This window comes from Rhinatrema bivittatum, chromosome 7 (assembly GCF_901001135.1).
Source record: "Rhinatrema bivittatum chromosome 7, aRhiBiv1.1, whole genome shotgun sequence".
Taxonomy (NCBI): domain Eukaryota; kingdom Metazoa; phylum Chordata; class Amphibia; order Gymnophiona; family Rhinatrematidae; genus Rhinatrema; species Rhinatrema bivittatum.
Window position 1 is genome coordinate 5,167,707 of NC_042621.1, and position 14,127 is coordinate 5,181,833.

At 43.9% G+C, this 14,127-nt stretch overlaps 1 protein-coding gene across 1 annotated transcript in view; it reads right to left on the bottom strand.

The window, feature by feature from the left end:
- Positions 1–14,127, bottom strand: part of CRISPLD2 (cysteine rich secretory protein LCCL domain containing 2) — an 82,611-nt gene that overhangs the window by 59,328 nt on the left and 9,156 nt on the right. The window contains exon 3 of the mRNA XM_029608087.1: positions 2,339–2,457. Within this exon, the coding sequence (XP_029463947.1) occupies positions 2,339–2,457 (119 nt within the window). The remainder of the gene's footprint in view (positions 1–2,338; positions 2,458–14,127) is intronic.

Here is a 14,127-nt window from a genome sequence, read left to right on the forward strand (position 1 = left end):
TTGCTTCACTGTTCAGAAGGGCTCGGGGCTCCAGATCAAGAAGGGGGGGGCCTTCAAGGCAATGAGCCAAATTGTTTGCATATCAGGTTTTCTGAATGACGAGCAAACAAATGGAATCTTCTAGATACTCAAGCACAGTGCAAAAATGCATCAGAAAGATATAGCAATAAAAAGGAAAGCTGGGTCTCTATGCAACTATATAAAACGTTAAATAAGTCAGAACTCACAAAGCAATCTATTCCTCTTTGTTTCTTTCTCTTTCCACAGTCTGAGTTTCACTACAAGGCCACCTCATGGGAAATTTCTCCTACTGATGCTGTGTGTTTTTCAGATTAACACCAGACTCAAAAAAACTCACCAAACAAGTTGAAAGAGAAAATGTCAAAGGCTGTTTATACTATCCAGCAGAGCATTGTTACTGCCGGGAGAGGGGCCTCAGGTCAGGCAGACCCTCAGAGACATGGCAGCTCTGAATGGGGGAGAAACACTTCGCACATTTGCCAAGGCCAGGAACGAATGGAACATTTTGCAAACTTTCGTCAAACAGCTGCTAACCTGCAGAAAGCATAAGTGCATCGGCTTCTATAGGTGCGTAACAGTCAGAGCCGAAGGAAGCAAGGGCCTCCACTACTTCTGCTGGGCTATCAGAGCACTTTTTAGGGGGTGGCAGCCACACCCCAGTTACACTGACTATTATTTTGGTGGTGGGTGGGAGGGAGATCGGGGCATGTGCGCACAATTACCAAATTGATTTGCAGAAATCCAGTGATCCAAACATGATCCAAAATCTTCAGAGGGCGTCGATGTTTATATTCATGTGCAGCAAACCAAACATCAACTCATCTATCGTGTTTTACTCATTCCGGTAAAAGACATGCACATCCCTACTAAATTATCACATGATTGAAAAGGACTGAATCCAGACGATGAAAAATGCATGAATAAATACAAATATCTAATTATCACATAAAGCACATGATGCATTCATCCAAAAAAATCCAAGAACTGGATTAGAAAAGGAACAGAGTTTTTCAAGCCATGTCCTATTAAAATGTGTTCTATCTTTGCCATCTCCTATAAACTCTATGCAGCTTACCGCAGAGCCATAACTAGGCATGTCATCGCCCTCCGCCTCCACCCTTATCCCCATTCCTCTCTCCCTCCATGCCCTCCACTCTGATCCCCTGTCTTTTTCCCTTTTCTCCCCTTCCAACCCGAATGGTAGAAAGAAAGCGTAACTCTTCCCAACTTTTCATCCACTTCCTGCCTACATTTCAGTCATATTTCTGCCTGCAAGGGGTCTTGCACACTGGGTGGCTGACCATCTCACCGAACTCTAGTTAGGGCCCTGGCTTACCATAAATGTTGACAAGACTGAAGTATTATTATATAGGGGTAGATATTCAAAAGCCATTTAAGGAGGATAACTGAAAAGTTATCCGTCTAAATGGCTATTCTGGCAGTTTCAGCCAGTTATCCGGCTAAATTATAGCCAGAAAAGTAGTTATCCGGCTATAATTTAGCTGGATATAGAAGGGGGTGTTCTGGGGGCGTTCAGTTATACGGCTAACTTAGCCAAATAGCGGGTATATCCAGCCTCATGTGACTGGATAACAAGCTATGCATCCCGATACTGTCAGAGATATCTGGGTAGGAAGTGCAACTTTAAAAAAAAACCTCCCATTACCTTTGTAATCATCTGCCTCATCCTGCCAGGATCGCTCTGCCACATGATCCTACTTAGGTAATTAAGCTGAAAACATACTGTTTAGTGTAAAAGAACTGTTTAGCTTAAAAATACGCTTCCAGTGTTATTACCGAAGTAATGCTGGAAGCCGCCAATTGTAGGGAGGGAAGAGAGGGGTCATGTAAAGAATTTTTAGAGGCCCGGGCCAGCGGCGAGCCTCTTGCGACTTTAAATGAAATTTTTCAGGTTGCGCCAGCTTTCTTGGTCAGCGGAGGGAGAAGGGGGGGGTAGAGACATTTGGTGGGGGGGGGGGGGGGGAGGGCATTGTATTTTTGTTTTTTTTTAAGTCGGGCTACATACCCAGATACCTCTAAACATAAGATGTCTGGGTATGCAGCTAGTTATTCAGCCCTACAAGGCTGGATAACTGTAGGCCTAACCGGTTATATTCAAACAATGGCTGGTTAGGTTAAAGTTATCTGACAACGTGAGGCCAGATAACTTTTAACAACTATATTCAGCAAGAGATTTATCCCGCTGAATATACAGGACAAGTTATCTGGCTAATTTTAGCCGTATAAATTGTCCACTACACGACCTACTCAACATTGGCCTCGTAGTGTACTGCGCCATCCAGGAAGCGATTCTTACCTGCCCCAGTGGACTGCAAGGTTCTGGCCAATAGACATAATAAGGTTGGAAGGTCCATGATCCCAGACACAGTTTTGAGCCCAGGCCTCTGCAGACCTCTCCAGTTCATCATCCCAGTTCTGTAGGAGAAAGCAAGCAAACACGTCACTGATGAGATAATACTGGTCTACTCCATGAATGACTTTTCGGAGAAGACCGGTCACATTTCATCATTGCTGAAACTACGACAATATTATAAGAATGCAAAACTATAGCAGCACAGTGCACAAATCTGTTCCTATTACTAAACCTGCTTGGTACAGTTCAGGTTTCTACAAGGCAATAGTAATATGTGAAAAGTATTTCTCAAGAGATTATATAAACCATTGGTACAATATACCCAAGATCTCCAGGCTTCCGCAATCCCACAGCAAGAAGGGCCACAAAACTGGCCCCTCACTGCAGAAATGCTAGATCGCCTATGGAATCAGGGGAACCAGGTTTGGCAGATGCATCTCTCTCTCTCCCAATCCTTCACTTGATCTCCTTCCGCTGATATCTCTCACACCTTCTGCTGCCCTTCCACACCAGTCTGGCCTGGAGATGAAAGACAGTGTCAGTACACTGGGCTGCTTTCTCCACTCTTGTCACTGAGGCCCAACTCTTGCTTTGAACTGCACGGTACTACAATGTTCCTCAATGTTCAAAAATCACGTTTGGACTCATGGCAGAGGAGGAGGAAGCAAACCAACGCACCAACATTCTCCTTCTACAGCACACTTGGTGCAGAGTGAGGAGATGATAAAGGGGAAAGAGGAGGAGAAGGGAAAGAAAGGATTAGAAGAGGGATTGGTGGGGAGAGAGGAGCTGAGAATCTGGGAGCACATGAGAAAGGGTTTTGGCTGGAGAGGTAGAAGAAGTATCAGTGGGGAGAGAGGGAATGGAAGGGTGAAGACAGCCTGGGGGTATGTGAAACCACATAGGTAGTGAGTGAGGAGATTGACAGGGGGTGATGTGAAAAACAGCATATGGGATAGGGGGAAGAGAGAGAGAGAGAGAACCAGGGATAAAGAGGAGGACCAGGTGGGGAGTGTGAGGATGAAAGGGGACTAGAATTAAAATCAAGGAAGGAACACTTCCCCCAAATCCATGTCCTCCCTCTGTTCCTGGATTCTCCCTCCATTTCTACTCCGCATCTCTCTCTTCTTTGTCCTCCCTACACCCCACATCCATCCTCTTTCTCCTGCCTCTTCTTCCCATCCATCAATACTATAACCTCCTTCCTACTTCTTCCTTCCCTTTCCCCACCAATCCCTGAATCACCTCCATCCTTTCCCACTCACCATTCCTAATCCTTTTGTGCTTTTGTCTTCCCCTCTTCCCAACCCAATTCCTCCCTTCCAATCATCTCTGTTCCTCCACCCTCATTCCTCCCTCCTTTTCCCAAGATTCCTTCCCCCTCTGCCTCCTCATCTATGCATATCCCCTTCCACCAAACTACTTCACTTTTATAATGTATAGAAAAATATGCAAAAGTTGTAAAATATGCAAATGCCCCACATAACTACTGCAGAATTTCAGAAACTTTTCTGTCAAATTTCCAAATTCTTGCTGCAGAATCTATTCCTGAGCTGCCAAAGGAAACCAGGAACTCAATAAACTAAAAACTAACAAATCACTAGGCCCAGATGGTATTCAACCAAGAATTCTAAAATAATTCAAATATGAAACTGCAGACTTGCTAATAGCAATCTGTAATCTATCATTAAAATTGGCCACTGTGCTTGAAGACTGGAGGCTGGCAAGTGTAACGTCAATATTTAAAAAAGGCTCTGAGGTGATCCAGGAAACTATAAACCATTGAGCCAGAGATTGGTGCAGAGCAAAATAATAGAAGCTATTTTTAAAAACAGAATTACTAGTCATAAGGATAGACATGGCTTAATCAAAAACATTAATGCAGATAAAGCAGAGGGAAGTCTTGCCTTAATCTATTAGAATTGTTTGAAGGTGTAAACATGTAGATAAATGTGAGCTGGTCGATATTGTGTTTCTAGATTTTCAGAAGGCAATTGACAAAGTCCCTCATGAGAGACTCCTCAAGAAATTAAAAACTCACAGGATAGGAGGCAATGTCCTACTAGTTATTTTATTTATTTATTTATGAGCTTTTATATACCGGCATTCGTAGGACACATCATGTCAGTTTACAAGTATCTGTGAAGGAGGAAATTACAATGAACGATGATAGAGGGCTAGCTAAGAGGGGATTCTTAAGATTAAGATTAACATTAGTTAAAATAGGAAATGGACTAAATGGTCAATGTTTCCAGTAGAGAGAGCTGAATAGTGACATATTGTTTAACATTTACATAAATGATCTGGAAAGGGAGCTTCGAGTGAGGTAGTCAAATTTGCAGATGACACAAAATTATTCAAAGTTGTTAAAACACAAGCCAACTATGAGGAACTGCAGAATGACTTGCCAAGACTGCGGAACTGGGCAACTAAGTGGTAGATGAAATTTGATGTGGACAAGTAATAAGTGATGAACATAGGGAAAAATAATCCTACCTACAGACACACAATTCTGGATTCCAAATTAGGAGTCATCACCCAGGAAAAGGATCTTGGAGTCATTTTGGACAATACATTGAAATCCTCAACTAAGTGTATGGCAGGAGTCAAAAAAGTAAATAGAATGGTAGGAAATATTTGGAAAGGAATGGAGAATAGAACCGTGAATACTATAATACTGCTGTATAACTCTATGGGGTGACCACACCTTAAGTATTATGTGAAATTTTGGTCACAACATCTCAAAAAGACATACAAAACAAGAAAAGGTACAGAGATGGGCAATAAACATGATAAAGGGGATGGCATGGCACCTCTAGGAGGAAAGGCCAAACAACTTGAGAAGGGATATGTCAGAGGTTTAAAACTTCATAAGTGTGGTGGAACAGGTAAATAGGGAACGCTTATTTACACTTTGAAACAGTACCAAGACTCATTGAGACTAACAAGCAAGAAAATTTAAAACAAATCACACAAATTATTTTTTTTACTCGACGTACAATCAAGCTGTGGAATTTCTTGCTGGCGGATTTGATCAAGCCATTTAGTATAGCTGCCCTTAAAAAAAGGGGTTTGGACAAGTTCCTGGAGGAAAAGTCCATCAACCACTATCAGCCAGGAAGACTTCAGAAAGCCAATGCTTAACCCTGAGACTGAACAACAAGGAATGGATCTACTCTTTGGGATCTGCCATGTACTTCTTAAGAGACTGGGACAGGCCACTGCCAGAGATATGGTGCTGAGCTCGACGGACCTTTGGTCTGACCCAATATGGCACATCGTACGTTCTGACAACGAGCAGTTCTCCAGTCAAGGACTCTGCCTAGCATTTGAGGTGCTTAACTTTATCCAAGTTAAGTGAATCTCATCTACCTGCTAAACAAGATGCAGCAAAACAAACCCCGCTGGCAGAGTCAATGCAATGGAGATGGATGGAAGCCAACCTTGGCCATAAATGCATGGTCTCTTCATATTCCACTCTCTTCACACATTGCAGCATGAGTACAAACAGTAGTGAAGGCTCCCATTAAATAAGAAGCGATATGATCATGTGCATTAGCTGATACTTACTGAACAGCGCAGTTGATGTAGATTGAAAAAATGCCATATATTTTTTGCTTAAAGGTGCTTTTCTCAGGACCACTGCTGTCTTTTTTGAGGATTTTAAGTAGGTTTTCTCAGGACCACTGCTTCTTTTTTCCTGCCTTTTGAGAGCCTATGCTGGACTTTCGTGCCAGGGGAGAAACGCTCCTCCAAATTACATACTGTATGTAGAATCTGGCTTTGAAACTATGTGATCTTGTGGTGGGGAGCACTGAACTATGAATCACAAGAAAGATTACTGACTGTGCCATCTTTGCACAAGCCGCTTTACCTCCCTCTGCTTCAGTTTACTCTACTGTGACCAGATGGAAACACAATATATCGTTTCAGCTCTCGATTCCTGCTTTGGAAAGTTTCCTGCCATCCAAGCACTGATATGTTTCTTGCCAGCTCATCCGCTGCAGAAAGTGTGTACATATTTCTAAAGAATTTACCAGTATCACCAAGCAGATAACCAACCATGAAAGCCAACACGAAAACAGTAGATGTTTCTGCACAGAAATGTTTTTAAGCAGTACATTCTTTTTGTACAGAAACTTTAGGGGATGAAAGAGTTACAGCCCCCAAGGTTTGCTTTGCAATACACCAATGTACTGATCGGATTATCACACTCAATGTCATCCAGTGTTTTGAGTGAAAAGTTACAACCCAGAGCAAGGGTGAAAAACCTCCCAAACAATCAACATACAGAAGATAACTTTTAAACAAGCACACTGGTGCTTATACATGTGCGTATGGGCGCGCGAGCAGAACGCAAGCTGGAATTTTAAATCATGCACGTATGTCCACTCCTAATTTTAAGCTGTTCCTCGAGCAAATGCACTTCACGTATCTTCCTTTGGACTTTGTTGGCTTTAACGCACGCACATAACTGGATTTTAAAACATGCTCACAAAGAAGGACATTCTCAGTTTTACCAGTTACTCCACCAGTTTGCCCAGTCCATCTGGAGGTCATCCAGACCCCTCTGATTCTTCAGCCTGCACTCCCTGGAGTTGTCCTTGACCGCTCACCCTGGCATGTTAGGTCTAATACACGATTTCTGCAGACTTACACCTCATCAGGAGCAGCAGTAAATATATGCGGCAAAAAGCTGCCACCTGCTGCGGCTTCTGGATTCAAAATACATATTTACGTGTGTAACAGCTGGCCCTGCCATGGAACGCACAACACATCCTAACTTCACCCCTTTTTTTTTTTTTTTTTTTAACTCATACCCATGTATACAGGCGCTCAATTTCCAGCTTTTAAAATATGCATTGCTCGCTCACAACCCAGATACTCGCGTATATGGACCTTTTATCGTGAGCAATGCTTTTAAAATTCACCCCATAACCACAAAATCCACTGAAGAGTTTGTTTTTTATTTAAAAAAATAAATAAATCAGTCGCCCCCTTATGGTGCTGTGAACCCAGGGAGACTCCTGATTTGTCCCGTCATATGTAAGTACAACTAGTTCCAAATGTTTACTATCAGACATAATTCTACTGCCCCTAGCACTCTGCTTCCCTATAAACCTGCCCCTCCCAACCCCCTCTTCACACACCACCATTGTGATGTAATCTATGATTAGGGCTTCTATTCTTAGGTGTTTATAAATTATAGAATTAGGTGTTTATATTCCAGTTAATTCGGGGTTCTTTCAGTGCACAAAAAAGCAGTGTTTATCAGCATTTTTTAGGCACAGGTACCTTTTAGGCTGGGTACCTTTTCCAGTTGAATTAAATACATACAGTACGTTTTTGCAACTGAGAAGTCATCAGTGTGGAAAAAGCAGAAAAACAGTGAAGAATCCAAGGCAGGCAGAGAGAGAGGTGAGCGAGAATTAGGGGAAGATGTGTTTTCCCAGTGTTTATCCAATGAACACATCTTTTATTTTGCATCCTCCTGTTTTATTGGTGTTTAGCAGATAAAACCTGTTTGTTCAGTCATGGTTATCTTTTGCTCTGATCTGCTTATTTTGTTTTGACCCTATGACGGGAGTGTTAACACCCAAAACCTAGTCAAGAATGTATCGATACAGTCCAATAAAAAGTTACTTCATATTGGCCTTGATTGATCTTTTTTTTTACTAGCATTTAACCTTAACATTAGGACCAATTCAGCTGGCCCTTGAAGGTCCGGAGACATCTAATTAACTTGTTCGTCCCCCGCACAACAGATTTTGTCAATCTCTGGAAGACCTTTGAGTCCCTACAGAAAAACCACCTCCCTGCAATGTGCTGCTGTCAGGGCCAGAGATAAGAAATCTATAAAATAAAACAGAGGGCCCACTGCTCAGCCAGCAAACGCCTCCTTTTCTTGGACTAGTCCAGTAATCTCCCCTAATTCTGTTCCCACATGTACTGGCCAGATAGGGACTACCAGTGACTTGCTGCCAATTCCTTATCCTTAGGGCTCTCACCAGCTGTGCTCCACTCCTTGTTATCAAAAAAACAATTTATCAAGGGGCTTCCAAGAAGCAGGAGCCAGTCTCCCCTTCCAGCACCTAATTGTGAGCTTTATTCCGAGTTGATAAATCCTGAAGATTACCTAATTTGCCTCAGTGGACTGCAGCCACAGAATGGAAGGCTATATAGCACTCTCCTAGAGCTGCCACTGCCTGGTTTTCACACACGGAGACTAATCTGGTTAGAACTTATTTAATTGAAACAAGAGCCATGCCAATTTGCCAAGCTGCTCACTGGATATCTGGAAATCCATCTTCTTTCATTGTTCCCCAAGGATGGAAGTTGGGCAGCCCTGCTACCAAGTGCTTTTAAGTCAACTCCCTCACAACTTATTGCATAACTGTAATAAGTGCTTTCCACCATGCACTGTTCCATGTTTGGCTCCTGTCCAGTAACAGTACTACTGTACTTTATACAGCACACGTCGGGTCACAAGCTTTGAGTCATTTAGTCATAATTTAAGGATGTTCATTCTTCACATGTGGCCGATAACATGGTCTGCCAGGCACCATTCGAGCAGCTAACGTTCCTTGAACACAGAACATCCGTTTCTAATCCTCTTTTTCTCTGTTGTCCTGAAATAGTTAGGAGACAAACAATCTGATTTTTGTATTCCTGTCTCTCTCTAATTTTCATGTCCTCCCTCCCTTCCAACGTGTTCCCTTTAATCGACCACTTTGGCAAAGCACATTCTAAATTTATCAACACAGTATCATCTGTGGATTAGCATGTTGTTGGCTGAGTTGCTTCATCCAAGCTAAACTTTTAGGTCGTGCTGGGTAAATGCACTGCACCTCCTCAGTGACTTTTAGATTTCTTGGAGTTACTTGAGGTCAGAGATGCCTATAAATTCGGGACCTGAGGCAATAATCCCTCATGGCAAACATTTCAATAGGGTTTGCCAAGAGTTAGATCCTATGTACTTTTCCATGATGTGACCTTATGCTTTCATTATTGTAGCACAGGTTTTTATGGTTAGCAAGCACAGGGGATGCTGGGGAGTGGATGGGTACTTGCCAGGTTCTTATGGCCTGGATTGGCCACTGTTGGAAACAGGATGCTGGGCTTGATGGACCCTTGGTCTGACCCAGTATGGCATGTTCTTATGGAAGGGGATTATTTGCCCCATCTCAAGAAATACATCCGACATGACAGCAGTGAGGGAAAAACCATCTTGCTGGAATCGGAGGAATTAACTGAGATAGATGTTTTGATTCCAGTTGAGTCCACACAAGATGGATAAGGTAATATCAGCTCAGGACCTGAAGAAAGAAGAGGTCGATTGTAACTTTTCCAGGGAGCAGTTTTTAATTCAACGCTTCTATTTTTAGTGTGTGCAGGATATAAGGTCCTTTCATTTGCCCTAAATCTCCCATAAAACCACTAGAAGAGCACATTCAGCAAGGAGAAACATAAAACATTTCTATCCCCTGCAAAGCAAACACAAGCAGGGGCAGCCAATGCTGACTAATTTCAACTGTTTTATGGCCCAGGCCAATGAAAATATATTGGGCATTTTTACACCATTCTGTGTTTAACTTTCTCAGAACGAAGTCACCTCTTCACTTGCTCAGATTTGGAGCCTCCTTACTTACATCTGCAAAGGAAGAGTGCTTTTTTTTTTCCTAAAGAAAGGCAGATTCGGTCCCTCCTGACTTGCAGGGATGAACCCCGCTGGCTGACAGCTAGGGAGCAGGCAGCAGGAAAGTCAGCACAAGGCTCCGATTCATTCAGCTCTTTTCCCATAGACGCAGAATGGGAGGAAAGAAAGCCTTGGGGGGCTAATTGTTCAAACATCACCGTTTTACCCTCAGAAATGCTCTTTTACCAAACTGCCTGCCCCACGTGCAGGAAACGTGTGCGAGTATGTCCACGTTTGCACCGAAAGTTAGCCAAAGCGACCGGAGGCATTCCCAGGGTTGGGACTGGGAAGGTCGTTCATTCGTTCCCGAAAGCATTCCTTGCACAGTTTCGCAGGTCTGTGCGCGGGTGGGGTAGATTTGCTAGGATGGTTTTCAGAGATGACTTGTTCACATACTTGCCAACTAATTTATGGGCAATGTTACAAAATTACCCCCCCCTAGGGTCACCTTCAAACAGCCCGCATAAGAAAGCCGGCAAAAGCCTGCGTTACGTTGTAGCAAATTTTCAAAGCCCACTCTGAAAACCATCTCACCAGATCTATCCACAGGAGTTACGCCAGCTAAAACGTCCACACACATTTCCCTGGAAAATTTACAGGCAGGCTTTTCTACGATCCATGCCCCGAAGTGCAAGCCCTTCCCAGTTCCACCCTGGAGAATGTCTCCAGTCAGTCTGGGTAAACTTACCAGCAAACGTGCGTGCGTAGGTTTCGGGTGGGCAATTTTGTAAAAGGCCATTTCTGCACGTAAAGTTTTCCCTGCAGAAGTCCCTTTAGAAAATTACTCTCCCTGGGCCTTCCACTATTATCATTATCTAATTACTGCAGAGTAAACTGAGGCTCAGCCAGACAAAATGGATTTACCCTAATGCAGAGAGGAAGGCAGAGAAAGAGGGAATGTAAGATGGCTTCCTAGGCATGGCCTTGACTCAGAGTTAAGTAATCTTCCCCATCACAACATATATTTATTTATTTAAACATGTTTATATTCCACTGCTTCCTATATATTGTGCAGTGCAGATAACAGAATTTACATTCATAACCAATTAAAACACATAAACAGTATATGCAACACCTATAAAAACATATCAGCCGAAAATTAAAACTCCGTAGGAGTATAGTGCTACAGACAAGCACTATCCATTGCTGATTTGTAACAATGCTGTTACTGAAGTGAAAAAACATTCAGGCCGATTCAGTAGGGTGCGCTCAGGCCGAGAGCACCGTTAGACCCCGTTTGGATGCGCGTTTTCCACGAGCTATAATTACCCCTTATACAGTAAGGGGTAATAGCGTGTAGAAAACGCGCGTCCAACCCCCCCGAAACTAATAGGTTCATCAACATGCATTTGCGCTATTAGTTAGTCCCGCACGGTACAGAAAGTAAAATGTGCAGCCAAGCCGCACATTTTACTCTCAGAAATTAACGCCTGCCCAAAGGCAGGAGTCAATTTCGGCCGACACCAGGAAAGTGTATAGAAAAGCAGAAAAAAATGCTTTTCTGTACACCCTCCGACAATATCACAGCGATATTAAGTCGGAGACCCCAAAAATAAAAAGAAATAAAAAATCTTTAAAAAAAAAAAAATCTGCCCGCGGCCCGAAAAATGGACGCTCAATTTTGCTGGCATCTGTTTTCCGAATCCGTGGCTGTCAGCGGGTTCGACAACCGACACCAGTAAAATTAAGCGTCGGCTGTCAAACCCGCTGACAGCTGCTGCTTCTGCCAATAAGGAGGTGCTAGGTACGCGCTAGTGTCCCTAGCGCCTCCTTTTTACCGCGGGCCCTCATTTGCACACAGAATTGCGCGCCCAGGAGAGTGGCCTGGGCGTGCGTCGGAAGAGCTGGCGCTCGCCTCGGAGCGCCGGCTCTCCCGCGCATTTTACTGAATCGGCCCGATTGTGAGGGTGAGGCAGCTAATAAAACTGCTATTTCTATGGCTTTCAGTGTTCAGCTATGTACAGAGCGGTGGCATTATTAGTGGGTGTCAGTAGACACGCAGGTATCGCACCCCCACCCCCCTCAGTAATCTACTGGGGATATGCAATCATTTATCATAACAATGAAAACACCAAGGACATTTACAGTTTCATTTTGTGTTGTATCCAATCTGAAACAAAAAAAAAAAGAAACATTTTCGTTTTGTTAACGAATTTTAGCATGTGCTAAAACGCAGAAAAAACCACCACAAATCAGGGGGAAAAAAATGGAAACCGGAAAATGATGCTAAAGATTTTCCCATGCACGCCCCTACAATCTCCAGCCTTTGGCTAGTCTGTGCGTCAACAGAGGGAAGGATCCTGCCTGCCAGGGATTTGTTCTTTTTATTATTTACTTATGTATTTTACATCAGAAAGTAGCAGAAACTGAACAAGTAACCTTGTAAAAATGATGACTGCATTCCTCTCTCACTGATTTTATTTTTCAGCTGAGTGGGTGCCGGTGCTCCTACGCCCAGCCCCGACCTAGGGAGAAATGGAAGAATTTCAGCTTTCAGCATGGGATTTCTCAGCGACCCCGTCAGAAGACTGTCTGAAGGCCGACATCAGAAAGAGAGCTGGCATGGTAAAGCGCGGCCTGCCAAGATTCACATGTCGGCGTCTGAAATTCCCCATTAATGACGTTTTACCTATTGTTATTAGTTTTACTTTGCCGCCTTTTTTTTGGAGGGGGGGGGGAGGAGAAAGATGGGTGCAGAGCAGAGCCGTCTCTTGTACAGACTGCAAAATTAAAGTTTGCATGAGGATTCATACAATTTAGGAAGACGCGGAATTGCAGAAGCAATATGTGCACAAAGGTTGCTCTTAAATAAAGAAAAAAAGGTTCCAAGCATATGGCAAAAGGCTCCTCTCCTCACCCTCGCTCGCCTCCTCTCCTCCTTCCTCTCGCTCTTTGCCTACCCTTTCCTCCCCGTCCTCTGCCATGTCATGTAACAGCACGAGGAGTGGTGCCAGCCTAAATCTTACAGTGACTTACGGGTGGTGCCAACAAATTAGTTACATTTTCACTGCTAAAAGTCAACTACTTCCATGACTCCAAATGTGAGAGCCAGAATAATAGTTGCCAAATTGTCTTAAAAGGAAAAGAAACACCTTCCGCCCTCTAACATCTGAATCTTTTTGAAAGTGTTTGGTTTGGGAGCTGAAAGCATTTTAGGATTTGTTCTACATAATGAAACATAATTGGTTGCATTACTGCAGGGTTCACTTCCTCTTTCTGGGTCACCACAAACAAATAAATGCTCAGGCGTGAGTACTTTGAGGAATGTTGAGTCAGCCAGACCAGTGTTGGTGTTAGAAATTGTATATAGGCACATACGGAGATGCAGTGGTGGAAAAGCCCTGCATGAACTCAGAGGGCATCAAGGGTCAAACATCAGGAGTTACCAAGCTGGCGGGCTCTGGGATCAGGAAGCATCGCTATTACGTGGAGGCTGTGTCTCTTGAGAGCCAGCGGAACTGGCCGGGCATGCCAGGGCTTCACCATATCTTATGCCACACTGCACAACATTTGAGAACCCCAAAACTGGTACTATTTAGGCATCCTAAGCAGGCGAAGTGTGTGTGGGAGTCCCTCGGGTGAGTGAAAGCCAGGTAAAAAATAGCAATTTTAGAGCCATGTTCTTGAGCAGACGGGAGGCTTGGGAGCAGAGCAATGGAAGGGCAGCAGCAGCAGAACGTTAGTCGCTCTGGGGGGTAAAAAAAAAAAAAAAACCCAGGTTATCCCATCAGATGCTTTCCCTGGGCGTTTCCAGAACACACCCGGCTAACCCGTCCGCAGGATGCCACAATGGGTGCAGAGGTCACTGTGATCAGAAGGAAATGCACCACAGGGCAACAGGCGCTGATCCAGTCAAACAGGCAGCACCAGGGGCTCTGCATATGTTTTCCAGCTCCCACCCCACTCCACGCCGAAGCAAAGGGCCCAGCTGAAATTGCCCACCGACAAGGCTCAGCTGGAGTGAAGAAAAGCTCTCGGGGGGGGGGGGGGGGCCTCTTGGCTTTGGGGTTTTCCCCAGCAGTGAGTGAATGGTTAC